This window comes from Crinia signifera, chromosome 1, assembly GCF_055691185.1.
Source record: "Crinia signifera chromosome 1, ASM5569118v1, whole genome shotgun sequence".
In the NCBI taxonomy this organism is placed as follows: Eukaryota; Metazoa; Chordata; class Amphibia; order Anura; family Myobatrachidae; genus Crinia; species Crinia signifera.
In genome coordinates, this window is record NC_139217.1 from 268,463,811 (window position 1) to 268,491,724 (window position 27,914).

General features: G+C 45.6%; 1 protein-coding gene across 4 annotated transcripts; it reads left to right on the forward strand.

Annotated features, from left to right (window-relative positions):
* Nucleotides 1–23: 23 nt before the first annotated feature.
* Nucleotides 24–27,463, forward strand: TSTD2 (thiosulfate sulfurtransferase like domain containing 2). 4 transcript variants are annotated; one of them, XM_083183626.1, is made up of 10 exons: nt 24–48; nt 1,249–1,469; nt 5,557–5,882; nt 7,501–7,609; nt 9,623–9,748; nt 14,674–14,779; nt 16,987–17,102; nt 20,235–20,393; nt 20,600–20,738; nt 24,677–27,463. In XM_083183626.1, the coding sequence occupies exons 2-10, from the start codon at nt 1,287–1,289 to the stop codon at nt 24,904–24,906; spliced, it is 1,494 nt and encodes a 497-aa protein (XP_083039752.1). In that variant the 5' UTR covers nt 24–48; nt 1,249–1,286; the 3' UTR covers nt 24,907–27,463. The 4 variants fall into 4 exon arrangements, with proteins under 4 accessions (XP_083039752.1, XP_083039759.1, XP_083039744.1 ...); XM_083183633.1 differs by lacking the exon at nt 24–48 and adding an exon at nt 88–117; XM_083183618.1 differs by lacking the exon at nt 24–48 and adding an exon at nt 153–1,009.
* Nucleotides 27,464–27,914: the final 451 nt, after the last annotated feature.

The window sequence follows — 27,914 nt, forward strand, 5'->3', positions numbered from 1 at the left end:
CTCTAGCCAGCGCTTGTGATCTATAGCTTTGGAGGGCGGGCGCTTCCGGTAGGGCTAATACTCAGACAGAGAGTTGAGGGAGCGTGGGAAAACTGTAGAACTGTCTCAATGAGCGAGGTGCCGGCATGTCGCTGCTAGCGCTAGCGATTGGAGACTACATTGGCCCGGCCGGCATTTCGCTTTCTATGTTTCTGCTTTTCTAAATTTATCATATCTGCATAGTAAAAATTGTGGCATTGCTCAAGTCCATTAACGTGTCTAGGCTGCGTGTTTGCAAATGGCAAAAGCAGAAGATTAGTGGCACCTGACAGCATGGGGCACATGTAATGTGTGTCTGCCACACAGCTGCGGGGAGCACAATCATGTGCATGCACAGATAGATGGCTCGACATTGTGAGCCTGACCAACGTATACAATGTTATACACCTCCAATGTCTGGCAGATGATCTACCTGCCGGCGGTAGCTGCACATAGACCCATACATCACCCCGGCTCCTGGGCACCGCTGCATGCCCTCATATAACACAGTATTACTTATTGGACCAAGGCACTGTAGTATTTAGGAACCTAAAAGACAGGGGTTGAGTGGTGGTTGCTATAGGTTACATATTGGATGGTGGTTGCTATGGGTTACAGCCACCTAGTTTGTTCCCCCCTACAGCCTCACACACAAAGACAGTAGGGCCATGTTATATGAGGAGACCCGTTACACAGCAGCAGCCATCTCTCCAGGATATGGAGCAATACAATATTCCATCTCTGTCCTGCAGGAGCAAAGTAGTGAGAGAGTCTTTGTTGACTGGGCCAGCGCATTGCAGCTGATCCCTATCCCTCGGCTATGGCACTTCCTGCTGGCGATAAGTGGGAGGGGGCAGCAGTGAGTGGGTTACACGCTGTACTCGCCGCCAGCAGCAGCTTCATTCACATGTTCCACTTCCTAGTAGTGCCCGTGACAGGCAGGAGACTGAGTAGCGAGAGGTCGGTGGGAGGGTGACTGCATGCAGCACAGGTAGTACACTCACTGCCACATCCTAGCCCAGCACCATCATCTCCTGCATCTATGCTGCCTGTACTACTAAGGAGACCATTTACACGTGTCTGGGCTCATCCTGCAAACAGCTGACACTCACTGAACTAAAGATATTTCTTGTTTTTGTTTTGGAATTTAATCTATAGTGAATAAACCAGCCCCTCTCTTTGCCCTAGTAGCTCCAGTGCCTTACCCAAATACTTTTATAATTACTATAGATTGACCAGTGTGTGTGTGCGTGAGACTGCTGGGAAACATGTCCCTGTCTTCCTGCTGCAATGGACCAGAGAGAGTGTCTGCTTGCAGTAAGCTGGAATACTATGATCTGGGATTTCCTGATGTAGACTTGAATGGGTCTGTTGGATGCACTGCAGAAAGTGCCTTTAAAGCCGCATTAGATGTGAATACAAGAAAGAAGTACACGTTTGCTAAAAAGAAGGTACAGTATGTGATATGGATATTACGCATAAGCCACACTAACTGAGAGAAATCCTACTTTATAATAATAGGAAATTGTATTGTATTTTTGTTACAACTTTATATAAAGAAGGGGGCAAGGAAAGGTTACCGAAGGAGGGGTAATCACATGATCTAATAAGACAAGTTCTGGTATACATTACAGCAGGGGTTCCCAATCTTTTTAGAATCACGGCACCCTAGAGTATCAGAATTTTTCCGTAGCACCCCTAGGCCCCAAAAAATATATATAAAATGAAGTCGATTGGGATTATATGTGATTCTTAGCTTCAGTTATGTGTTAAAGGGCAGGATTTGCTTCTGATTGTACACACATTTTATGATTGGCAGCCACCAGCACTGGTTTTGTCCATAAGTAATTGTTCATAAATAATTTGAATTGGTCCTGGACCACCAACCCGTGGCACCCCTGCAAGTGTCTTGAGGCACCCCAGGGAGCCGCGGCACACAGTTTGGGAACCACTGCATTACAGAATACCCAGTGAAATTCAACTGATATAGGCAATTATGATTTACTCAGTGGTTTCAAACATTTTTTGAATCACGTCACCCTAGAGCAGGCATTCCCAACCACGGTCCTCAAGGCACACCAACAGTGCAGGTTTTAGTCATGCCCAGGCTTCAGCACAGATGGTTTAATCAGAATCCCTCAGATACTAATTAAGTCACCTGTGCTCAAGCCTGGATATCTACAAAACCTGCACTGTTGGTGTGCCTTGAGGGCCGTGGTAGGGAATGCCTGCCCTAGAGTATCAGATTTTTTTCACGGCACCCCTAGCTCACAGAAAACTAGAAAATGAAGTCGATTGTGTTTTCATGTCATCCTTAAACAACAAGTTTGAGTGGCTTTCAGCTCAAAGCCGCCCAGTGGGTACGGCACAGCGATGAGCAGTGATTCGTGCTCCTGCATCATTGCCGGAAACGCTGCTCATCTGCTAGTGTTACTACTGACAGCACCGGGCAGGGGGGAAAGTGGCTCAGTGTGTATGCACTGAGCGGCCTATATATGTTACATCTGCCCCACCTGCAGTGCACATGAATGTGCCCATTTTGAGAACAAATTTGTACTGCGATCAGATGTAAATAAGGGCCATAGTGTGGGAATCACTGGATTAACCTGAGTGTTCAGAGTTCTTTTCCAATTTCCTGCTATTTGTGGTGCTAATATCCTTTTTACACCGCCGCAAAAATCCAGGCAGGACCTGGGTAGAGGGCAGTGTAAACGGGTAAGCCAGGCCATATAACCCAACTCCCGTTTACATCAATGGGGGAAGCCGAACCTTCGGACCGCAGTGTCCGCAGGTTGGACGGACGGGCGGGGGGGGGGGGGCAGGTGGGTTCACACAGCCTCCGCTGCTGTACTCTGCAGACAGCAGTGGAGGCAGGGAGTAGGTGAATGGATGCCTGTGTGCGGCATCCGTTCACCTCGCGGGCTGGGGGCAGCCCAGCAGCTTACCTTGGTGCTGGGCTTGCCCCCAGCACTGTGATCTGGGGCCCGGCGCAGCGTCGATGGGCAGTCCCGGGTCCAAAAACCTGCAGGTGTTCATAAACATCTGTATTCCACAATGTGGTGATGGTGGAGTGGAAAATCTTGAATGAAAACATTAATAGTATATTTGAAGAGGTAATGCTGACTGCTCCAGAAATCAGGGATTGGGCATCAGATTCACCCCTACCAGAGGCAGAACTACCATTATTGCAGCAGGTGCATTGCACCAGGGCCCCTGAAAACTAAGGGGCCCACTGCTGCCACACCACTGTAATGTGGCATATTGTGAACTTGGATTAAATGGGAGGAGGGGGGCCCAAATTATATTTTTGCAGCTGGGTTAACCACTCACAAGTTCTGCCACTGAACCCTACCTTTATGAGTAATCTAGGTACAAGTAAATCTTTTATTCAAAACTTCTATCTGAACTTCCCATGCAAGCACAGGGAGAATATACAAACTCTTCACAGTCAGGGCCACAGTGGGTATTAAATTATGGAATTCCCCATGGGAACATTCAGCCCTCCAAAATGCCAAGAGTTTTTGTTCCACGGCTGCTTGCAGGGACTGAGGTATGTGGGGGAAATGTACTAAGATGGAAGTTCTATGTCATGTGGGGTGTTGCTATGGGCAGCCAATCAGAATCTACTTATTTATTTAGTACCTTCTTGAAGTAGCTGATTGGTTGCCCATAGCAACATCCAATCTGAAATAGAACTCTCATCTTTGTAAATGCCCCCTTGTGTGTCCCTTAAGAGAACTGAAGGACAGACTACATAGTAACCCTGGGTATCCTGCAGTTTAGAACTAAGGGGGTTATTCAAGTCCATTCGGTCCTCTGTGCATGTGCAGACCTAGGGTGCGTGCACCCATAGCGAACTTTCGGTTCGCCATGTGCATGCACCCATGACGGTGTGCGGGAGCGGAGAAGGGTGGGGGGCGGTATGAGCAAACAGTATCAGAGTCAAGGAAATTGACAAAGTGATGAGGACAATGGGGATGGGTGGCATGAGAAGTGCTAAGTGTAGGACATAAGGAAAGATGGTCCTGTCTGAGAGCTTAAGGTGGCCATACACTGCCACGATGTATCGCAGAAGTGTATGGACATCCGACCCCCCTCCACCCCCGAGCTGCCTGGGACCTTTTTCGGGCACCAGGATGGCATGCGATCCTTTCACATGTGATGTATCGCATGCGACCCCATTTCCTACAGCTTCGAGGGGGGCTGAGTCGGAGGTCAGACAGGCAGCAGGTCCGACCTTCGGCTCAGGTCCAATGCACACAGGACCGGGCATCGGACCCAAAGGGGGATGTCAAACACATACGATTTGGGCCGATTTTTCAGCCGATCCTTGGTATTTGGCGAAATTGTTGAACAGACGTTCTAATGTGAGAGGGTGGACTAGGAAAAAGAAAAGGCTGATAGTTAGATACCTAGTGAGTATTTTGGAGTAGAGTGGGTAGGCTGACTGAGAGCAGGGAGTGAATTGCAGATTCTTGGAAGTGGGCGTGAGAGGAAGTGACTAGAGTTGTGGGGAGGCTGTGGTCACAAGTGTAGCGAAGAGGACAGTAGAACGGTGGACTATGAGGAGGTGGAGAAATTAGATTTTGGTGATATAGGAAGTAAACCACAAGCAGCAAAATAATGAAGGGTAAGGAAGAGGCCGTGGTTGACTGTATCTAAAGGTAGGTGAAAGTCAAGGCTTCAGAGGAATAAAAGATAACCTTTGCTATTAGCTGTGGCAAAGTCATTGGGTATCCTTAATGGCAGAGGAAGGAGTTGAAGGTAATACCCCTGTTACACCAAAAAAGCGGGGTCGCACCTGGCTTTTTGATTCCTGCTTCAAGCCGGGTACCACTCTGCGTTTGCTCCATTTACACCACCCGCAGCCCCCCGCCGCCGCCGGTACCCGTACCGCTGTGCTGGGGGCAAGCCCAGCACTAAGGTAATCTGCTGGGCAGCCCCCGTGTACCCCCCCAGCCGTCGTCCGGGAGGTGAAAAGATGCCGCACACAGGCATCCATCCATTCACCTCCTCCGCTGCTGTCTGCAGAGTATAGCCCCCCCCCCATCCAACCTGCGGACGCTGCAGTCCGCAGGTTGCTCGTCCCCCATTGATGTAAATGGGAGCCGGGTCGGATGACCCGGAGTACCCATTTACACCGCCCTCTACCCAGGTCCTGGCCGTGTTCTACCCAGGTCAGGACCTGGGTAGAAGTCCCGTGTAAAGGGACATGACGTGTCCCATTTACACTGTCTCTGACCCGCCTCTGACCCGGAGTTTTGCGGCAGTGTAAAAGGGGTATAACAAAGAGCCATTGTGGTTTTCAGGATTGTTATGAGGTAAAATATTTGAAGTAAGACTGACAAGCATAAGATAGGACAGAGCTGTCGGAGAGGTATCCGGACTCATGATAGATTAGGTCGACGGTCATAAGGTTGACCCCTATTGGTCGACAGGGTCAAAAGGTCAACATGGAAAGAGTCGACGTGCATATTTTAACAATATTTTGAGTATACTACAGACAAAAGTAAGCTTGGCAATATTCTTCATCTACAGGCATTTGCTCTTTTCGTTAAAGAACTACAGTCAACCAATGGGTCACTGCAGACTGGCCAAGAAGATGGTGTTCGGTGGATTTGTTGTGAACATGAGTTTACAGACCTGAGAACTGTTCACAAGCACGTAGCCGCACAACATGCAATGGAAGTTCTCCAAAGAACGGGAAACATTTTAGAGGAACTTGTCATAACCGCTGCAGCCACTGTGCCATGCACTGACTTCTCAGATAACCCTGGTGCCTCAACGGAAATGTCCTGGGAAAAGTGTAAGATTTCTGATTGGTTACCGGATGTCAGTCATAATGATGACAAAGAACTGATAAGGTAAAGCAAAATCAAAGTGTTTTTCCTAAGTAACATGAGCATTGTCTTGAAATTCCCAAATTCCTGGTTGGCATAACAATATTTTGCTTTTGGACGTGTATTATGCAAGTTGGTGAAGCCGAATTACTAGGCCAGAATTGTTTGTATCTCTGACCAATAGGTACATTATTTTCTGTTGGCCAGGACAGTAAAATTGTGCGTTTTAAGGGGAATTCAATTCGTCTATCACAGCCGCAGCTCTCCTCTAAAGTGATGGGAGCTATTCAGTTGCTTGTGCACGCTTCTGAGATCTAAGCATGAAGCCGATCAAAGTAGGGTACCTTAATTGTTTCTTTATACATAAGATGCAGCTTTATGGAGATCATAGAAGGAAAAAATCTCAGGTGCTTTGAGAAACTCAGAGTATGACCAGTGCTCCAGCTGCCACCGCCACGAGGGATGCCCACCTCCAACAGATTCAAAAATAGACCGTAAAAGTGTGGCGCTTAGGGCACTGTGGAACAATGAATGAATCCGTTTGTAATTAAACAAATATTTAACATACATTAAACATAGAATATGCAAATCAATAAAAAGACACACTGACATACACCATAAAACATAAAGACTATGTGCACTTTCCCGGGAGTGATAATAGACCCTCGATATATGGGAGACTGTTATAAGTAGTACGTGCAGGTAGTAAGTCATATATAATCAGTCTTTTGTTGGAGTTTTCCAATAGTCCTCCTCTTTGGGGGATTAGTAAATTCAACTTCCCAATAATGCAGAAGATTTAATATTGCACAAGCCCACAATAGATTAATATTCGTTTTTACCTCCTTTTGGAGGATTCGGTATGAAATCCCTACTGTCAAATTCCCGACAGGGTCAAAATACAGAATGGGTCATAATACCGACAAGGACAAAATCCCATCAGGGTCAAAATACCGACATATATAATGTACAGGTGAAAAAATCAACATGACTTTCCGTCCACAGGTCGCGAGGGCGACATGGGTTTTTTCACTGTTTTTTGACCCGAATGTCGACACAGTCAACATGGACACAGTTGGAAGTGTGATGCTTCGGGCGCGGTGCCTCGCTGCGCTCAGCACACTATTTTATTCTCGCACCACGCCCTAGTGGATGGTAGGGCATGAAATACTGCCTGTCGGCACATGTCGGGTCAAAAAACAGTGAAAAAACCCATGTCGCTGTGCGGGCGCCGGGGGCTGCAGTGCTATAGTTACACCCCGCCGCCATCCCCCGCAGTCTTTACCTGTCTTCAGTACGTGCTGATACCGGCTCCCTTCTTCTGCTATGAGGACCACCACAAAATGTCCGCCCACATTTAGCAGACAAACTGAAGCTGTCTGCTGTATGGGGGCGGATATTTTGTGGTGGTCCTCATAGCAGATGAAGGGAGCCGGGACCAGCGCGTACTGAATGTAGGTAAGACTGCGGGGGATGGGGGGGGGGGGTTGCATGGGCGGCGGGGCCGGGCGCCCTCCCTTTAACGGCGGGGGGGCGCCCAAAACCTAGTTACGCCACTGATATATACTCCTACAGTATATTGTGATTTTGCAGAAAGAATTGGAAATACTAATTGTACCTAGATATTTTAATGTTTTTCCAGTGAAGCAGAAGAAGTTCTTCTATATTACTGCTACTGTGACGTAAAGGACCCACAGTGGATTTGTGACTGGCAAAGGACATTGTGTGAACTATTGCATCTCAAAGGCAAAGTAAGTAGTCTTTGTAGACACGAGATTGCTATCAGTATTTTATTAGCATTCATGCAGCATAAATGAGCTCATCCGCACAGACAGTGCTAACTAGATAGGTACAATATCACTAAGTTGTGTTAAAGGCCAGCTTCAAATGCAGCCACATCTCCTTCTTTATACATGTCTTTGCGAATATACATACACTACAGAGTCTGCGCCTCTGAGTTGTTTCCTTGCAGTCCTTAAATGAATGTTTGTGAGTTGCAACAATGCAAACATACTGGACCATTCTGTGGGTTTGCAGTGGGTGGGGATGCTATCGAAATATGTTTATATAGTCACATTAACATTCTGTTTGCAATCTATTCACATTCAGAATGTGACCGCATTCAGACCTGAATCAGGCCCTATAGATCTGACTGCGGTACCAAAATGCTGATAGTTATTCCTCTACATTTCTTTAGGGTCAGTATGGGATATACTCCTCCCCCATATCTGCTGTTGATGGCCAACTTTTAAGTGATTTTGAGGACAATGAAGATTGACAGAACTTTTGGAATCTTCTGTGCATGCACAAAGATATCACATTAAAGATTTTTTTGCATAATTAGTGAGTTCATCTGAAATCTGTAGCCTCATGTAGAGATATACAAGGGGCAGGCTAAATGGGCCAAATGGTTGTTATCTGACATCAAGTTCTGTGTTTCTATGTAATCCAGGTCACACATGCTTATATAGATATTTCCTAATACATCTTTGCTGCAGTCGCCCCAAACAACTCTTGTTGGCACGCCAGGTGCTGTGAGAATATTCTAGCTTTGGGCGTAGTTTTTGCTTATTTTTGCAAAAAATGAATCTTAGTCGCAACATTGTGCATGCACAATGAGACTGTACTGATTTATTTGACGTGATGCTTTGTATATATGTGTGCTACTGAATGCTTCCACGAGTCAACCGTAATATAGGAAAATATTTCCCTATGTCTCCTACTTCCCCATGTGCACACATCTCCCGTTCCCATATGTATCTTAGCCCCCCCCCCCCATGAATGCTCCTTAATTGTGCCTATGCCCCCCCCCCATGAGTACCTCTGCCTACTACTTCCCCATGTGTGCCTATAATATCCCATCCCCATATGTGCCTCTGACCTCACCTCCACTTGTGCACCACTGCCCCCCCATGTATTTCTCTGATCCTCCTCTCCATATGCTCCTCTGACCCCCTTTCCCCATGTATTCCTCTAACACCTGATCCTCTCCATATGCTCCTCTGACCCCCTTTCCCCATGTATTCCTCTGACACCCCCCCCCACACACCCTATCTGTAACTCTGTCCCAGACATCCATTATACCTACTGTGCCTTTGACCCTGACCTAAGGCTAGCTGTTCAGAAGTTACATGGAGGTAAATGTATGACAAAAGGGAGCTTTTCTTCTACTTGCTTCAGTAAAATCAGAAGCAAGTAGAAAAAAAAACACTAAGGCAGGTATTCAATGCTGTTTGCGAGTGGTGACAGCGAGCAGGGCTTCCTACTCGCTGTCACCACTCACCATGACAGCATTCAACACACCCTCTGCATACGCCAATTCCCCCTCGCTCTGTTTTTTGAGCGAGGGAGAATTGGCGGATGCGGCTCCAGAAGCAGCGAGACCCGCGGCTAAAAACTGCGAGTTTTCTGCAGTAGCCGCGGGTCTCGCTGTTTTGGGGAATTTTCGCCGTCCTGTGACGGCGAGTATTTCCCCATAACGTTGAATAGAGCGAGCGGCCGGCGCGGGAGTTAAACAGCGAGGATCGCTGGTTTTCTGCAATCCTCGCTGTTTAACCCCCTCGCCGGCCGCTCGCTGCATCATTGAATACCCCCCTAAGAGTGCATGGACGATCAATGGCGTATGGCGAACCCTGACTGTAATGCATCTTGCCGTAAACCTGCTGCAGAATCTGTGGATGGTTAGCTTAAACCACCATAAGTCTTTATGGGGTTAAACTAAACTTTTTGATGCAATTTAATTATACAATGTTTCTATTGTGCAGATTCGAATAGCTTCAGAAGGAATAAATGGAACAGTGGGGGGAAGCAAACTTTCCACCAGGCTTTATATCAACACAATACTTTCACACCCCCTGTTTAAGCACACCATGTGTTTGGAGGATTTCAAGGTAATTCATTTTCATTTATACAGAAATTAATTTTTATATGTTCACAAAACATAAATATATTTCAGTTTTGCTACTTTTTCTTAATTAACAACAGAATGTGATTGTTTTGACTTATTATTATTTTAGAATTTTCTCTTTCGTCCATCCTGGTGACCGGGCTCAACCATGGTATGTAGGAGGGTCCGCAGGAGCAAGGCACCTATGATGACTTCTTTTGAGAGCAGCTCCTCCTTTCTGCATCCCAGAGTTCCTCAGTTAGTTTTAGGTGCCCATTGGAGTGGGTGCTGTGCTGAACGGCTCCATCTTGGGATGGTTTATAGGCTGAAATCCTGAAAAGGAAGTGAAGCCTATCACAGGAGTCCAGCACTGCTGGATGCTTCCAAGTCCCATAAAGGAGGAGAGGCACTGGAGGTGAGGAGAAATACTTGCGGGAGCGGCTAAAGGGGAGACTTGGTCTCTTCCTGCTCTCTGTTCTGGTGCCCTTTCTCTCCAAGCTGCGGAGCTGAAGGTGGATTACATTGCAGTTCAGAGTGGAAGTTTCTCCTGGGCAGCGCTTTTCCTGGTGATCGCTGAGGATCCTATTGCATCAAGCAGGCAGATAAGTACACTGTACATTATTCTGTGCAATCGCCTGACATTTGTGCACTGTGTGTATCGTGACAGTAAGATGAAGTGCTGCTGCTCTGGGGGAGGGAGCGCTGGCCATGTTAATTAACTGTGGTGTTAAATTAACCATTGAACAGATGGATCAGGGGGATTTGTGCCCCTCATGTGAGTCTGTGCCCAGTGGTGCTCAGTTTGAGCAGTCTGAGCCTGCGTGGGCAGCTGCGTTGGGGAGGTCTATGAATGCCTTGGTAAGGCTCTAAATAGGCAGAGAGATGATCTTGTGAAATCTCCTGGCCCCCATTCCCCCTCTCAACCATCTCTGGGCTCCATTACCCCATCTCAGGGGGACCCAGCTCTCTTGCAGGTCATGCAGGACACTGCACAGTTTTCAAAAAATGAATGTGTTTATGGAACAACTTGTTAAAACCCCTGAGGTTACTTCTCCTACACACCCCTTATCTATACCTCCCCTGTTGAATTTAGATTCTGATGAGGAGGGCGTGTGCGCGGAGGAGGTTTTTTGGGACCAGAAGGAGGAAGTTGAATCCTCTGTCCCGGGTATTGAGGATTTGATCCTTGCATTTAAGCATACTTTAAACCTGTCCCAAGTACTGTCAAAGTACCTGCGCATTGTGTTTTTCAGAAGGTACGCAGAGATTCTGTGACGTTTCCCTTGGATTAGGGCGTGATTTCTTTACTAGGAGAAGCATGGCAAACTCCTGACAAGAAGCTTCTTATGCCTATAAGGTTTGCGAACATGTTCCCAATGCCAGAGGATCATGTTAAATTATGGGAGAAAATACCCTTAGTGGATGCACCTGTGGCCAGGTTGTCAAAAGCCACGGCCTTACCCGTTCAAGGGGGTGCGGCATTTAAAGACCTGGTAGATAAGAAAATTGAAGGATGCCTTAAGGCGGAATTTGAAGGGGTGGGCTTTACCCTGCATCCTATTATTGCCTCTGCTTGGGTATCCAAGGCTATGATTAAATGGGCTGAAGCCTTAGGAAATCAACTCCAGCCTGAGTCTGACGCTTTCGCACTGGCCAAAAAGCTTAGGTGTGAGGCTGGGGAAGAAGGCACCAAGATGGTGTCAAAAGTCTCGGCCACATCTGTGTCAGCAAGTAGAGCTCTCTGGCTTAAAGCTTGGGAAGCAGACAGCAAATCAAAAAAAGTCTTTTGAGGCATTAGCCTTTAAGAGAGAATTGCTTTTTGGGACAGAACTGGAGTCCATTATAAAGCAAGCCATGGGGGGAAAGCGCACTTTTCTTCCCACCACATCAAAACATTCAGTGTCCAAGTTTGGGGCCTTTAAGCTGTCCTTTCGTTCCTCCTTTCATGGGGGGGGGTGGGGTGCCTAACAGAGGGAAGGCAGGAAGAGGAAAGTTTCCAGCCAGTAAGGGGAGGGCACCCCGATCCCGTTTCGGGGCCTTTACCAAGAAACACCCATCCAAAAGCCAGGACAAGTCCTCTGCATGACGGGACGGAGGCTCCCCATTCTGGGTTCAGAGCGGGGGGTCACCTCCTAAAGTTTCGGGACCAGTGGAACATTTCCACCATGGACCCTTGAGTTCTTTCCATCATTTCACAGAGGTGGAGGTTTCTTCCAATGCCCTTACCAAGGGAGGCTCGCCTGCGGCAAGCTCTCTTGGGGGCGGCAGCGTCCCTTCTCAAGAAGGGGGTGGTGGTCCCAGTGCCTCAGGAAGAAAGAGAGGTTTTTATTCCATTCTCTATTTGGACCTGTTCTAAATTTGAAATCTTTAAATCTGCATCTATTGGTGGACCACTTTCGCATGGATTCTCTGCGATCTGTGCTGTTTAGAATAGAGTCGGGGGAATTTCTCGCATCAGTGGACTTCCAGGATGCTTATTTACATGTGCCTATCTCAAAGGAACATCAGTCCTTACTGAGGTTTGCTATAGGAGAGACTCATTTACAGTTCCAGGCTCTCCCGTTTGGCCTGGCCACAGCGCAGAGGGTCTTCACAAAAATGATGGCTGTCATGGCAGCGGCTCTCCGGCTAAAAGGGATAGTAATTATCCCATACTTGGACGACCTCTTGTTCAAGGCGTAGTAGGCGGAGATATTACAGGAGCATCTGATCATTGCGACACGGTTCTTTCAAGACCATTGGTGGTTGTTGAATCTCCCAAAGTCACATTTGACACCCACACAAAGACTTCAGTTTCTGGGGATAATTTTGGACACACACCTACATCGTGTGTTTCTTCCAGAATCCAGAGCCGTGCACATTGGTCACTTGGTTCTGTTGATCTTACAATCCCTGAATCCAACTGTTTGGCAGGGAGTAAAATTGCTAGGCAAGATGGTGGCAAGCTTCGAAACACTGCAGTTTGCAAGGTTTCACTCCAGAACATTTCAGTGGAACATTCTCTCATGTTGGTCAGGAAATTCAAAGACCATGAAGCAGGAACAGCTGTCACTGTCTCAAGAGACAAGGGAGTCCTTACTCTGGTGGACGGATCTGGAGTCTGTGCAACTGGGGCGTTTCCTCCGCTCATAGGGATTGTTGGTTGTCACGACCGATGCCAGTCTCAAGGGCTGGTTAAGGTCAGTGATTGCCTTTGCCTACACTAAGGTAGGTAGACCTATTCCTTCACGGATAAATGCCAATACCACCAGGTCAGTTGCTTCTTCTTGGGCTGTGCGTCATGGGGCTACAGCAGAGCAGTTGTGCAGGGCTGCCACCTGGTCCTCTGTTCAGACCTTTACCAAATTCTATAGGTTCCATGAGTTCACGTCAGAGGACGCTTCATTTGGGCAAGCAGTGATGAAAACTGTAAGCCTGAGCGTAACCTCCCAAAGGACTGGCTCTTGAACATCCCATAGTTGAGCTGTGTCACCAGGATGGACGAAAGAGAAAATGGGATTTTTGTAAGAACTTACCGTTCGAATCCCTTTCCCTTTCGAATCCATCTGGTGACACAACGATCCCTCCCTTACGCTCAATAAGTTATACCGTTCATGTGTTGTCATGTTATTGGTATTGTTGATTGTGCATATTAAAATGTTCAGGAGTTGTGCCGAGCAATGTATCCCAGTGTGCTTTAGAAGTTGAACTGAGAAACTCTGGGATGCAGAAGGGAGGAGCCTGCTCTCAAAAGAAGTCAGCATAGGTGCCTTGCTCCTGCAGACCCTCCTACATCCCATGGTTGAGCTGTGTCACCAGGATGGACTCAAAGAAAGAGATTTGAACGGTTGTTACAAAAATCCCCGTTTTCTCTTTCATTTTTATATATTATATATAATCTAAATTGTCTGCGCTAATGAATTGAAATAAGACAAAAATGATAAATCAAATGCAGTACTTTAATAAGACAAAAAAAAGTACTTATGTTAGTTGGGCGCCCACTAATTTGCGTAGGGAAATTGCATCGCATGGGCCATGCTATGTGCAATGCGATTTTCCCTATGTAATTTATTCACTGCTCTCTCAGCCCCGGGGCATCGCATCGGCCGCAAAATCGCATGCGATTTTATAGGGTGTGCGATGCCATGACATTAGGTATACAATAATATGATTATATGTCCCAAAAATAGGTTTAACGCACCCCCCCAACCCGAAGCGTGGCGAGCCCCGCGAGGGGACGCGGAATACATGCAAAGTAATCCGCGTCTGCTCGCCACGCTTCGGGCACGGAGGCTCGCTGCGCTCACCACACTCCCCGTCCAACTCTGCTTATTGCCAAGTCACTGACATCACATGGGGTTGGGGCGAGGGAGGAGGCAGCGCTTGGAGCTGACAGCGCTGCCTCTTCCATAGTGTGAGCAGGACCAAGGTTGTCCGACCCGGGTTACCCCTTCACACTGCACCATGACTCGGGTCAGAGCCGTGTTCAACCCTGGTCGTGACCAGAGTTAAAATCTCGGGTTACTCAACCTGAGGTGGTGCTTTCACACTGCACCTCGACCTGGGTTGGTGATGTAATGACCCGGCAATAACCCGGGTTGAGAGTGCAGTCTCAACCCGATCAATATCATAAAGTGCATTCTGTATATTTCTTACATATATCTACTATTCCACTTAGCACATTTTACTATCTTGTTGTGAAAGAAGTCAAAATAGTCTTTAGCAAGAAAGCTTGCAGTTGGTGCTAATGATATGCAAATGCTTGCTTTTTTAATGCTCATGTGGATAAGGATGTGAATGACCGAAACGTATGCAGGGGATAAAGTACTTAGCAAGTTTCGTTGTAGAATTCGAGAGTGCAATAAACCCAAGGCATCGCCAGGGAGAAATTTGTTTATATAAATGTAACTTTAATCTTCGTATTTGGGCTTTATTTATCAATCTTTACAGACAAGTGATGGGGGTGCACACTGCTTTCCTGAACTTCGTGTTGGTGTTTTCCAAGAAATTGTGCCAATGGGTGTCGATCCCAAAAAAGTCAGTTATAAAGAAACCGGTATGGAACTTGATTTACTAGAACAACCTTTTTATTTTATTGAAGAACTAGCCTAACCTGCTACTCCAACTGGGAAAAGTCCAGGTCCGTGTGGCTTCCCAGTGGCTATTACGAGGAATTCCAATCACCCGTCCTACCCTTTGTTTTTTAAAGTATCTCTCAGGAGTCGTTTCCCTGCTCAAGTGTTCGTGTCCCATATTTTGGAAATGCCTTAAGAAGGGAAGGACCCTGCCCAGTGCTCGAGCCATCGCCCTATTTCCCTTTTAAAATGTGATGTGGAACTCTGTGAAATTACTTGAAAAATTGATTAAGCCCCCTTCTCCCTGGGATAGTACATGGAGAGGGTTTTTATTAACGGTAGCGAGGCAAAGGATGTTACATCCAAGCTCATCGGCCTCATCCATATTGAGGCACATCCCCCATGGTCGTCCTGTCCACTGATGTGGAGAAGACCTTTGATAAAGTAGACTGGCATTTTATAGAGGGCATTCTTGGGCACCTGGGTTTAGGCACCTGTCTTAACCATACTTTAGCACTGTATAATGCCCCCTCAGTGAGGGTTCGAGTAAATGATGCCCTTTCTGACCCTTTCACAATACAAAATGGAACTCTTTGTCTCCACTTATTTTTGTGCTCTGCATTGAAGCATTAGTGAGGGCAATCCGACCGAACCCGAAAATCCTTGGTGTGCAGGCAGGAGATAAGCAGCACAAATTAACGTTATACGCAGATGATCTTCTTGCCATAATATCCAACCCGACAAACTTCTACCCTTCCCTTATTCAAGAGTTCTACTAGTTCAGCTAATTATCCAATTTCCAAATGAACTATAATAAGTAATCCCCCCCCCCCCCTCCCCTGACTATGATAAGGAGCCTGTAAGATGCATTTCCTTTCCAGTGGCATCCATCCCACTTTAAATATCTAGGTATCCTCCTCACTGGTGACCATTCAAATCTATATCAAATTAACCTCCTCCCTCTCTTGTATAAAAACTGATATTAATAAATTGTTCACACTCAAGATTATATGGTTTAGCAGGATCAACGCTGTTAAATTGACTGTCCTCATAAGCAATGGTAACTTATTACTGGAACTGTAATTGACACCCTGCCACACGATCTGCCATGGCTCCAGAAACTTCCCCTCACAAGTCACCCAACCTTAGGCCCAACCCTTACTTGCTGGAAAAAAATGTAAACAATTAGTGACATTAATTCCTGGGATATCCCTACCTTTGCCATTACTACATAACCCAGATCTACCCCCTACCTCAAGCTCCCTTTCTCCCATATCTGTTTGGTTGAGGGCTGGTGCATCCCATTTCTCATTAAATTGGTGCAGATGGGTTCCGCTCCTTCCCAGACCTGCAAGTGTCTTTCAGCCTTTCCTCCAACTCCTTTTGGGTTTATTTATAGCTTTGCCACTACATTGCCTCCACGGCCAGAGGGCTGGTCCCTGACTCCTTTCAAATCTCTGTCTCACACCAACTTTGCAAAAACATTTAGTTTCTCTTCTATATAAACAGTGTATTGACTGTTTTTCTTCCCAGACTCCCTCGTATTATGTAGCCTGACAGATTGAACTGTAGAAGGAACTAACCCCTGAACAATGGTCCCAAATATTCCATTTTACTTTTGCCGGCTCCCCTTCACTCCAGGTGTCAAAACACAATATAAATCCTGTCAAGATGGTATTGTTGCCCGGATCCAGATGTTTCCTACCTTGCCAGTGAATTGCTGGAGTTGTGGACAAACAGGAACCCCTCTTCATATTTGGTGGCAATGCCCAATCCTAGCGGGTTTTTGGCAACAGGTCCATTCTATCGCTTGACAAATCCTGGGTAACCCACTCCCTGAGACCCCTGAATTGATGGCTTCTCAATCTGATAGATATTCCCCTCCTCCCAGTTTAAAAGGCCTCTCTCAAGACACCTCACAAATGCTGCAAAAGCCACATATACATGCATACATAGCCAGCCTCAGCCAGCGTGACCTATCCATATTGCTGGCGGGAGGGGGGGGGGGGGGGTGGGGGATGTGGGAGTGTCACACTGCTGAGAATGGGATGTTAGGAATAGTGTGTTAAAGGTGTGGGATAAATCATAAATAATGTAATAACATGTTGAGAGAGGGAAAATTTATATACAGTAAATATTTCCAGCAGGTTGCTTAATAATAATGCAAGATGTAACCTATTTACTCTAGCTATTCATCTTTCTCCGGAGGAGTTTCATAAAAAAGTGGAGCATTATTTGTGTACAGCTGATGGAGAGAAGGACACTATTTTACTGGACTGCCGCAATTTTTATGAAAGCAAAATAGTAAGTGGTGAAATGTAAAAAATAAAAAAGTGGTCCACAGTGTTGGCTATACACCAGTGCTCATTCCAGTGACATCAGTCAATAAAGGAATGATTGATAGAAAATAATACTTCGGGAAGCCCCCAGGCAAGGATTTGCTGTAGTTTCAGTGTAAGGTCCTCCTCTTTCAGAGATAAATGCTATTGCACAATCGTTGCGAATTTGTACACCATACACACTGGGTGGTTTTTCCCTTATTTCTAAGCGATCCGTCTAGGTCGCTTAGAAATGAAGCACACATCATCCTGCCTGTACAGCCTATTGCGACGGTGATGGTCCAGCGCTTCGCCATCGTCTGACTAGATTTTGGTTATCACACATTGTGCATTGAATGTGTGTCAGTGATGTGTGCTGAGCAATGTTTGCTTACATCGCTCAGCACAGGTCTTTTGCCGCCCCATGTGTACGGGGCTATAGATTGAAGATATCTATGGTTAAGGAAAATATCTCACTGGGGCTCATACAGGTGCAGTTGCACCTGTGCCCATCAGTGTAAAGTACAGATTTTAGGATGCAGTTTGGCATCAGATTGTCAATGATTGACAGTCTAGTGCCATTTTGGAATAACTGAGGCATGTCACTGCAGTGGGATGGGGATTTCCTGGCTTCTGCAACGGGCCCTGCAAGCTGCCTGATGGTGGATGCTTTGATTTGATGCAGCGCATTTACTTTCAATTCCAAGCAGTGATAGTGGCAGTAATAGCTTCTTAGACCGCACCTGAATAACCACCCCTTTCAGAAGCTAGACACCTCACCCTATTTACAACCACTTGGATTTACTGGCTGGAGTCTTAAAGGTCTACTAAATATATGAAACTAATGGTGTAAGGGCCTCTTCCACTTTCAGAAAATGTATTTTCCTGTCCCGAGCCTTGTTCTGCCCCACCCTGTAATACCCTCTCTCCCCCCTCCTCTCCTTTATCTGCCTGTGTTCTGTTTATTTACGCTTCATATTTTAATGTGATCTTTGGGTCCATTTGGTCACAGTAAATTGTTATCGTTTCTGATTTGACATGTGTCTCACTGTATTGGACTAGTGCATCTTTAACTAAAAATACCTAAAAATAAAAAACCTGAGTATAGAAATAATGCCTTAATGAATAACAGCTTAATGGGATGCTGGCGGCAGGCCGACAATAAAATGGTTGACTTTTAGACCATCTCGACCTTTTTATGTGTCGACCTATGGCCTGTTGATCAATATTGACTTTCAACCTTGTGCTTACCCTATGACCCATGCCCATATCGATTGCAGCAAGACTAATAATGACATATTTTAGAGATGAAATCATTGAATGCAGAGTTCCGATGCAGATATAGTGGAGAGTGGCATGGCTATGAAAGTAAGACAGATGGGTGGGTCAAAACCAATGTAGAAATGCTTTTTTAATGTTATTTCATACACTTTAATACACTGCATTAATACACAGCTGACCCCGTAACCTAAACCATTGTACATTGTATCAACATATCAACTGAAAATAGTCCATGCAATGACATATGAAACCTAATGGCGCTAACTATCGTTCTAGGAAATTTTTGGTCTCCTGTGGAGGAATACTTTTGCTATATTACAGTACTTAATGTTCCACAATAGAGACAGCCTATTGTAACTTCGGTACTCTTTACTTAGAACGGCGCCCACGATTTTGATCGTGGGCATCGTTAGTAAAAAATCGCGGGCATTGAATGCACTAAAAAATCGGGTGCGATGCGACCGACGTGATGCCCACGATTTCCCATAGGGAACAATGTTAAATGTCTCAATTGACCCAATTTTCCTGTTCAATGCCTCAATTGACCCGATTTTTCCATAGGAAACAATGTTAAATGGCCCACAGAGGCCAAATAGGCACCCTGAAGTGTGAAATGGCCTCCACAATTGTTAACGCCACCCCACGATCAACGTGAACCCGAAGCGTGGCGGTATGCGTCCTACGACCTTTTCATACCCCCACTATCCACGTTGGCGTGGAGTTGAGAATAGAAAGTGTGGCGAGGGGACGCGGACAGCTGTGAAGCCCGCGAGGGGACGCGGATACCTGTGAAGGTATCCGTGTCCCCACGCGGGGCTCGCTGCGCTCGCCACGCTTCGGGCTCGGTGGCTCGCTGCGCTCGCCACACTTTCTATTCTCAACTCCACGCCGACGTGGATAGTGGGGGTATGAAAAGGTCGTAGGACGCGTACCGCCGCCGCTCGTCACGCTTCGGGTTGATGTTGATCGTGGGGTGGCGTTAACAATTGGGGTGGCCATTTCACACTTCAGGGTGCCTATTTGGCCTCTGTTTCCCATTTAACATTGTTTCCTATGGAACAATCGGGTCAATTGAGGCATTGAACAGGAAAATCGGGTCAATTGAGACATTTAACATTGTTCCCTATTGGAAATCGCGGGCATCGCATCGGTCGCATCGCACCCGATTTTTTAGTGCATTCAATGCCACGATGGGCGCCCTTCTAGGTAAAGAGTACCGTAACTTCAATAAGAGTCACTAGGATACAGCACAAAACAATACAAAATGCATTTTTTTCACATATGTGAAATATATCTGTTAGAGTAGGGGTCCTCAACTTATTTTGCTCTGGAACCCCATCAGACAATAAAAATAATGACAGGACCCCAGCAAGTTACTGCAGAAGGTCATCACGTCACATGTGTAGTCAGCAGACAGCACATACATGGCAGCATTGTGGAGGCAGAAAATTATGGGAGGAGTCTGACATAACAGACCATTCAACAGATGTTTCAGACTCCTTGAATCACTGACTGAGATTAGAAAAGTCATCAGCCTGATGGTCACAACATGGAGTCGCGACCCCGTGCTAAAGAGGTCACGACCAACAGTTAGAGAACAACTGTGATTGATCATCAAACAATAATTCCTTTCAGATTTATGTTGTGCTATTACATGCCTGAGAGCTTGAAATGATATTTTCCGGTTTGTTACTCTGTTTAATTATATTATATCTTATTATATCCTCTATTATTGTATATCCAATTGTCTTGTAAGTATATGCCATGTGTTTCAGTTGTAGAGAAAAATACATAACCTATTTATTACATTACCTACTTACAGTATGTCTCCTTTTAGGGCCAGTTTCAGAATTGCCTGGCTCCAGACATCAGGAAATTCAGCTACTTCCCAAACTATGTGGATCAAAATCTGGACTTATTTAAAGATAAGACTGTGTTAATGTACTGTACAGGAGGAATACGCTGTGAACGTGGCTCAGCTTACCTCAGGTCAAAGGTGAGTGAATGCATAAAAATAATAAATATACACTGAGGACACTACGTCGTCTATCTTGTAACACAGATTTTGTTGGAAATATTTGAAAATTCATGGAATGAATGTTAATAAAACAAGTCTTCTCTTTTTTTGTAACTGTTGCATTTCTTAACATCTGGTATATTTTAAGCTTACCCTCCAATATACCTTGCATATTCCTATAACAGGCTGTGTGCAAGGAAATATACCAGCTAAAGGGAGGCATCCATAAATACCTGGAGCAGTTCTCCGATGGATTTTTCAGAGGGAAGCTGTTTGTCTTTGATGGGCGTTATAACATATCTTCTAATGAAGACATCATATCAAGTAAGGACTGCGCTGAGGTGCTAATGGTCACAGATTTATCAGAAGTCTGGCAAATTAAGTGGGTATGACATTCAGGCTGAAGTGTCAATTGCCGATTAATGTAGAAAGAGCATACAGATGTAGCGCTGCTCATCCTTGGCCGGCACTCACCAGATCCCTTTCACTGGCGAGAGCCAGCAATAGAGACTGGCACGCGCAACCCAGTATCATGGCGGCTGGGCAGCGACTCCCTGCCCGTCCCGGCTTCAGGGAGATGCTGCCCAGTTGGGGGGGGTGGGTCGGGGCGGCGAGGGGGGATTGACTGTCGACCTTGATCCATGTCGACCTTTAACCCTGTCGACCTTGATCCATGTCGACCTTTAACCCTGTCGACCTTGGGGACAATCGACCTTCCGGGGTTGACCTAATGACTGTAGACCTAAGTCTGTTCTGACAGATGTACCGCTTCCTGTATATTAAACCGATTTTTCTGAGTTACCACCATTATGGTGCACTCACACATGCATCAGAACACAGCACTATTTAAAAGCAGAACCACATCCTTGTACTTTAGAACTGTATCATGAAACCTTCCCTGCAGCAGTGTACTGTGTACATGTGTGTTTACATGCATCTAACCAGATATTGTGCCGATAGCCCCATTTGGGATCTCATGGACTGTGTCACTAAGCTTTATCCTGCCATAGATTTGCAGCAAATTTGCATAATTAATGGACGCTGTTACTGGCAATGGGCAGTATTCAATGACAAAAATTTGCCGTGTTTCATGGCGAGTTTGTGCTTTTCACGCCGTGGAGAGAGGTTTTTTTTCTCCAAAGGCGAGCCACCCTATTCAATGTGAAATATTCTCCGTCTTTCTAAGTTATTCTCGCCGCCTCTCTCCGTGTAGAAATTCTCCATCTTTTGATGGAGAGCAGGAATGTGAACTTTTAAACTAAAAGGGTGTTTTTTTTAATTTTGGTGTCCAAAAATCAGGTTTTTTTTTCTGTGAAGGGCCATGTTATTTTTATTCACGTGCCTATAGCACATGAATATATATTTAATTTTAAAAAAAATATTTTTTTACATTTTTTTTTTTTTTTTTTACACAGTGCAGCCAGCAGGGGGCCGGAGCGCTCGAGCCGCTCATTAGATATTCATATATTCACTGCACCCGAAGCACGTTCGGGTACAGTGAATACTGGGTCCCCCGCTGGCTATAGGGGGGGCAGCCTGTGCTGCCTGGGTCCCGGGGAGCCCTGCTCCCCTCCCCATATCCCCTACAGCAGCCAAGAGAGACTTTAATCTCTCTTGGCTGCTACGTCCCCCGGCTCCCTGACAGCTCCCTGCCGCGGACGCTCGTCCGCTGCAGGGGTTAAGACTCGCCGCGAGTGGCGGCGAGTCTTTAACACGTTGAATAGGGGGAGCAGGAGTGGCAGCGAGCCCTCCGGAACACGGAGAGTGCACGGCGAGCAAAAAAAAATGCTCGCCGTGCACGGAGAATATTTCCATTGAATACTGCCCAATGTGTGCAATTCACACTTTTACCTGGTTAAAAGGGCAAAGGATGGCCAATGCTAGTGGGCCTACCCATGCAGTGTTGTGCTTAATATGCTGATTTAGTACAACTCTATTGTGACAAAAATACTAATGTTAAGCATCCAGGACATTATAAGCAACTTTTGAGTGCAGCTATGATGTTAAATTCAGAAGTATAAAAGTCCAGGAAACACCACACTCTCAGTAATGGCTGTATGCGTACACATCTGCTCTTAATGGTCTTTCCCATACATCTACACTATACTGTAGGACTTTTATTTCATGTAAAAGCAAAGCTAAGCGAATGCTTGTCCATTTGTTTACAGTATGTATTTTTCCTATATGAGTCCAAGGGCATTTAGAAGACTTAAAAAAACATATATGGTTGGAATTGAAATGTCAGCGCACTGGCAGCCGGCAGCTGGCACCCAATGGAGCTATTCAATTGTAACTCCATTGGAGCATGATCAGCCGCTGGTGCCTGCAGTTCACCTTTACCCCCTGTGGGTTGCGATCCACAGGGGGTGTGAAAATTTACCAGTTTGACCATTCAAATGGGTCTTTTGGCGTTGGCTAATTAAAGCTGACCATAATGAGCGCAATCAGCATGATGAAAAATATACTTAGCCCACTACCGCTAGCCCTGCACCTGCTTCCTGCACACACTACACACATGATACTACCGCTAGCCCTGCATCTGCTTCCTGCACACACTACACACATGATACTACCGCTAGCCCTGCATCTGCTTCCTGCACACACTACAAACATGATACTACCGCTAGCCCTGCATCTGCTTCCTGCACACACTACACACATGATACTACCGCTAGCCCTGCATCTGCTTCCTGCACACACTACACACATGATACTACCGCTAGCCCTGCATCTGCTTCCTGCACACACTACAAACATGATACTACCGCTAGCCCTGCATCTGCTACCTGCACACACTACACACATGATACTACCGCTAGCCCTGCATCTGCTTCCTGGACACACTACAAACATGATACTACCGCTAGCCCTGCACCTGCTTACCGCACACACTACAAACATTATACTACCGCTAGCCCTGCACCAGCTTCCTGCACACACTATGTACATAATACTATTTCTAGCCCTGAACCTGCTTCCCGCACACACTATGTACATAATACTATTTCTAGCCCTGAACCTGCTTCCCGCACACACTACATACACAATACTGCTGCAAGACTTGCAACTGCATACCGCACACACTGCATACACGATACTGCTGCGAGCCCTGCACATGCTTCCCACACACATTATGTACGCTATTACCGCTAGCCCTGCACTTTCATTCCGCATACACTATATTACCGCTAACCCTGTATCTGCTTCCCACACAAACATGATACTAGCGCTAGCCCTACACTCACTCCAAAAAACACATTGCCCTATCCCTAACACTGCTCCAACTACTGGGACCCACTGACATACAGCATCGACATCCATCCACAGGCTTATGAAAAAAAATCCATGCCCGCAGGATTTTTCATGCAAAAAATAGTGTAACCAGTTTTTTTTCTTAATTGGATACGTGGGTATTGCACATACCCGCTTTAATCCAAAAATGTTTGTGATGCCCGTGCATATTTATGTTCAATGTAATAGACAAATATAGTGCTTGTGGCTTCCAGTCATACAATATGTGGACAAACAGAAGCAAATCCTGTCCCTCGCCACATAACTGACCCTTGAAATGACATATAAACACTAATTACTTAATTTTATATTTAATATTTTTTCTGAATTATTCAATAGAAAATGTTAAGCCTATGGGTGGCTCAAAAAGGGGCGATACTCTAGGGTGTTGTGAATCGAAAAAGTTTTGGAAACTGCCTCTTGGGTTGCTGGGATAGGAATTCTGGCTCCCTATTGGCCCCGGGTATGGGGGCAGCCATTTTCTGTTAGCCCCTGCTGCTGTTTTCTGTCTCTAGCTGACTGTGGGCAGCAGGATCATTATCTGCCTGCCTCTTGCAGTCTGGCGGCCCTCAGACACTTGCATTACACTGGCCTGGAGGGGAATATGGCACCCTGGCCCAGCCTGCCCAAGCGTTTTAGGGGAGGGTGTGTGACATCAGCAGCAGGCCGGATATGCCTGTTGTCATTGCAGCTACCAATGAATGATTTTGAAGAGTTTTGAATGGCTAAGAATAGATCTGCAGCCGTACGCATCCATTCACACAATGATCACATTACTTAGCAAGATGGGATTTCACTCTAGTGGGGCGGCATCTACCTGAACGCTTTCCGGTGTGATTTTTTGCCCGTGTAATCCCCTTTATACGGGAGATTTGGGGTGAGAAACTATTTAATTCTCCCCAAAAAATGGTTAACTTTAGCATCAATATTTAGTAAAGCTTACATCTCTCTTGTATGTGTTATCTGACTAGGTTGCCATTACTGTGGCGCCCCCTGGGACAAATATCGACTATGCTCCACCCTTCGCTGCTGCCAGCTGGTCCTGACCTGCACGGAGTGTCAGGAGAGAGACCTTACTGCATGCTGCCATACCTGCCAGGAGAAAGGGCTCAGGATCCAATCTGACAGGTGCCAGCAATCCTTCAAAGAAGAATGTGAATGTACTGACAAGAGACCCAAGATTCCTATAGAAAAGGTATAACCAGAGACGCCTTTGATCATAAGGTTTAGTTCAGTGTAGAATTGATAAAAACAAAATGAAATCAGCCAAAGTTTTCCATACTTGGCACAGGCAGCTACGGTTCGTGGCTGTGCCATGTGCAACAAAAAAAAAACTTTAAATTATTATTATTTTTTTATTCTAATGTGAAGAAATAGAAATGCATAGCTGCATATTATACATCCGAGTACTGTGCTTTTGGACGAATAAACATAAGTGCTTTTACGAGAGTGCAGATTTTGCACATTGTCAGATTATTTAGGGCATAGAGATACCAGATCTTATTTAATACAGATTGATTTTTAATAAGCCATAAACTTATAGTCAGGTATATTATTCAATAAGCTACTGTAAAATCTGTATTTTGCTCCAGCAATCTCTGCTTTAAATAGATTATTGCCTACTGAAAAATAGGTGTCCACTCATTTGGTATGAACAGATACGCTCCGTGATCGGTTGGTGCCTATTCTCCTCAGGATTATATAAAATATGTAGAATATTTGGTGGCACCAGCTTTTGTTTTCTTTTATTCAGTTACTAAATTATTCCTAGTATTCTGGGACAAGCTGATGTGTGGGGAGTACCGATGACCGCATGAACATGGAAATATACGTGCCAGCAAATAATGGCTTTGGGGGCTGTGACTCTAGAACTTGGTGCATACTGTAAATGTAGCAGAGACACCATGGAAGCCGCAATGGGGCAATACATTCTTCCCTATAACCAGTGTATACTTAATACTTCCATATTATCAAAATACATTTGAGCCAATTCAAATGTTGTGTTTGCCTCATGCTGGCCGTATATAGTAAATGGCGTCTGTCGGAGATAATCAATTGTTGCTCCGCTAAGACACCATTACCTGCAGCCTCCAGAGGTGTAAGGAAGGAAATATGCTTAAAATACTGAGTGTTAGATGCCCAGACTGCAACATTAGACAGGTTTAGCTGCTTTGCACTACGCAATCCATCGTTATCAGGTGCATGAAATGTAAATGGATTTCTGATCAGAGCAGCAATTGAATAGCTCCAATAGACGTTCATTACTATGAAGGGTCAGCAGTGGCCTGCCCAACAATTGAATGAGCCCGAAAGTCTATTTGAGATTGCATATAATGAGAACACACATTTTTGGGTTCCTGACAGTGCCCATAAACCTTGTCTTTGGTTGAGTAAGCTTTAGTTAACCTATGGTGGAAATATGGAAGGAAAAGTGTGTGTGTGTGTGTGTGTGTGTGTGTGTGTGTACACTAGGTGGTCTAATGTGTTGCAAATGTTAAGTCCTACGAAAGGACATTTGTTAGGCCAGATAGTATGACACACATTGTATAATGTGCATCAACTATAACCCAAAGCAACCAATTCAATCATTAGTGTATCCGTTTAACAAATAAAATGTTTTGTTGATTATATTATTCTTATGTGTTAGAAAACACCAGCACATACATTGCCACATCATAAAGTAGTATTGCATATATTGTAAAACTGTGTACTGTAATTTAATATGTATTTTTGTTTTGACCATTAATATGATCCTTCACATGCTCTGTATAGTTTCTCCAGTATCACCACCATGTTAGCATATGTCCTTGCTGTCACACGGCAACTTTATCAGCAATGACCGCAAGGTGCTGGCATTCTGTCCATTTCTCTGGCGATTATCCGGATCCTGACATACAATATATAGGTCGACATGAACAAGGTCAACATTGACACAAGGTCAACATGGCAATGGTCGGCACATGAAAAGATTGACGTGGTTTTTTCGTGATTTTTTTTTCCTTTAAGTTTTTAATCTATTTCATACAGATGGAGCCCTCTCTCCCTTGCCGGGCTCTCGCCAGACCGTCCTTGCTAGCGAGAGCCGGCGGAGAGGGACTCCATCAGACTGGGACGAGCGTGCCAGTCTCTTGGCGGCTGTGCAGCGGGAACCTGCCCATCTCCGCTTCAGGTAGACGGCCACGCTTAGGGGGGGGCATTCGGGCGGCAATGGGGACCGGGGATGGCAGCGGGGAGCGCGAGCGTGCCCCATGACGATGGCTGATGATAGAATCGCCAGCCCCTGCAAAGATGGAGCTCACTCAATCTGTACTTCACCATCCACATTGGGAACAGTTATGAGCCAAGCACCTGGCCAGAAGAATAGCAAACCATGCAGGGGTATGCGGTACACTAATTGGAGGTCCACATGCTCAGGTGTATTCATGGACACCAAAAAAATGGTAAAAACTTGTGTCAACCGTTTCCTGTGTAGACCTTATTCTTGTTTCGACCTTTTGTTAATGTCAACCTTGTGCGTGTTGACCATTTTGTGTGGATATATAGACATTGTATGTGAGCTGATCCGCGCCCACCTCTGGCACCCCAAGATGCACAGGTAATATGGCAATGCTACTGCAATGTAATTGTCAGGGATGAGTGGTACTGACACCCAAATTTCAACATTTTATCCTTTTATTATAATATTAAATGATTCAGTGTTTTATTTGTTAATGCCTAAACTTAACATTTTTTTGTTCATTAAATGAAACTATTCTTAATTTTGCGTCTTTCTTGAATTTATTTGTTACTTTGTCACATTTCTAAATGAAAAGTGTATACATAAATAGAAAACTACGAAAAATGTACTGAAACAAACATAGTTTGTGTAGTATACACTGGGTGAAGGGTGTGCTGCGAGCCCTGAAAACAGCTTGAGACCCATAACAGCTACACCCTTTGTAGTTACACCAGTCGCCTCATTCATATGTGTTCCTAATGCACTGATCATGTCCACAGTGACACATGCGTGCACTTACAGGTTGGGTACTTATAGACCAGTGGTGGGCAACTGGCCTCCGGACCGCAAAGGACAAAGATGCGGACCGCCGGTCCCAGGAATGCATTGTGGCAGGTGCGGGTATGTAGCTGTGCTGAGTCCTCATTAATGTTTACAGTACTTTAATGTCCCCTCTCCCTTCCCCATCCTGTCGCAAGCTCAGAGAGGCTGAG

Bases quoted from the DNA above. Each gene is read 5' to 3' on its own strand.
- TSTD2 (XM_083183626.1), top strand. From the start codon at position 1,287: ATGTCCCTGTCTTCCTGCTGCAATGGACCAGAGAGAGTGTCTGCTTGC. The intron at 7,610-9,622 runs GTAAGTAGTCTT...TCTATTGTGCAG, and splicing joins TATTGCATCTCAAAGGCAAA to ATTCGAATAGCTTCAGAAGG. The intron at 14,780-16,986 runs GTATGGAACTTG...TATTTACTCTAG, and splicing joins AGTCAGTTATAAAGAAACCG to CTATTCATCTTTCTCCGGAG.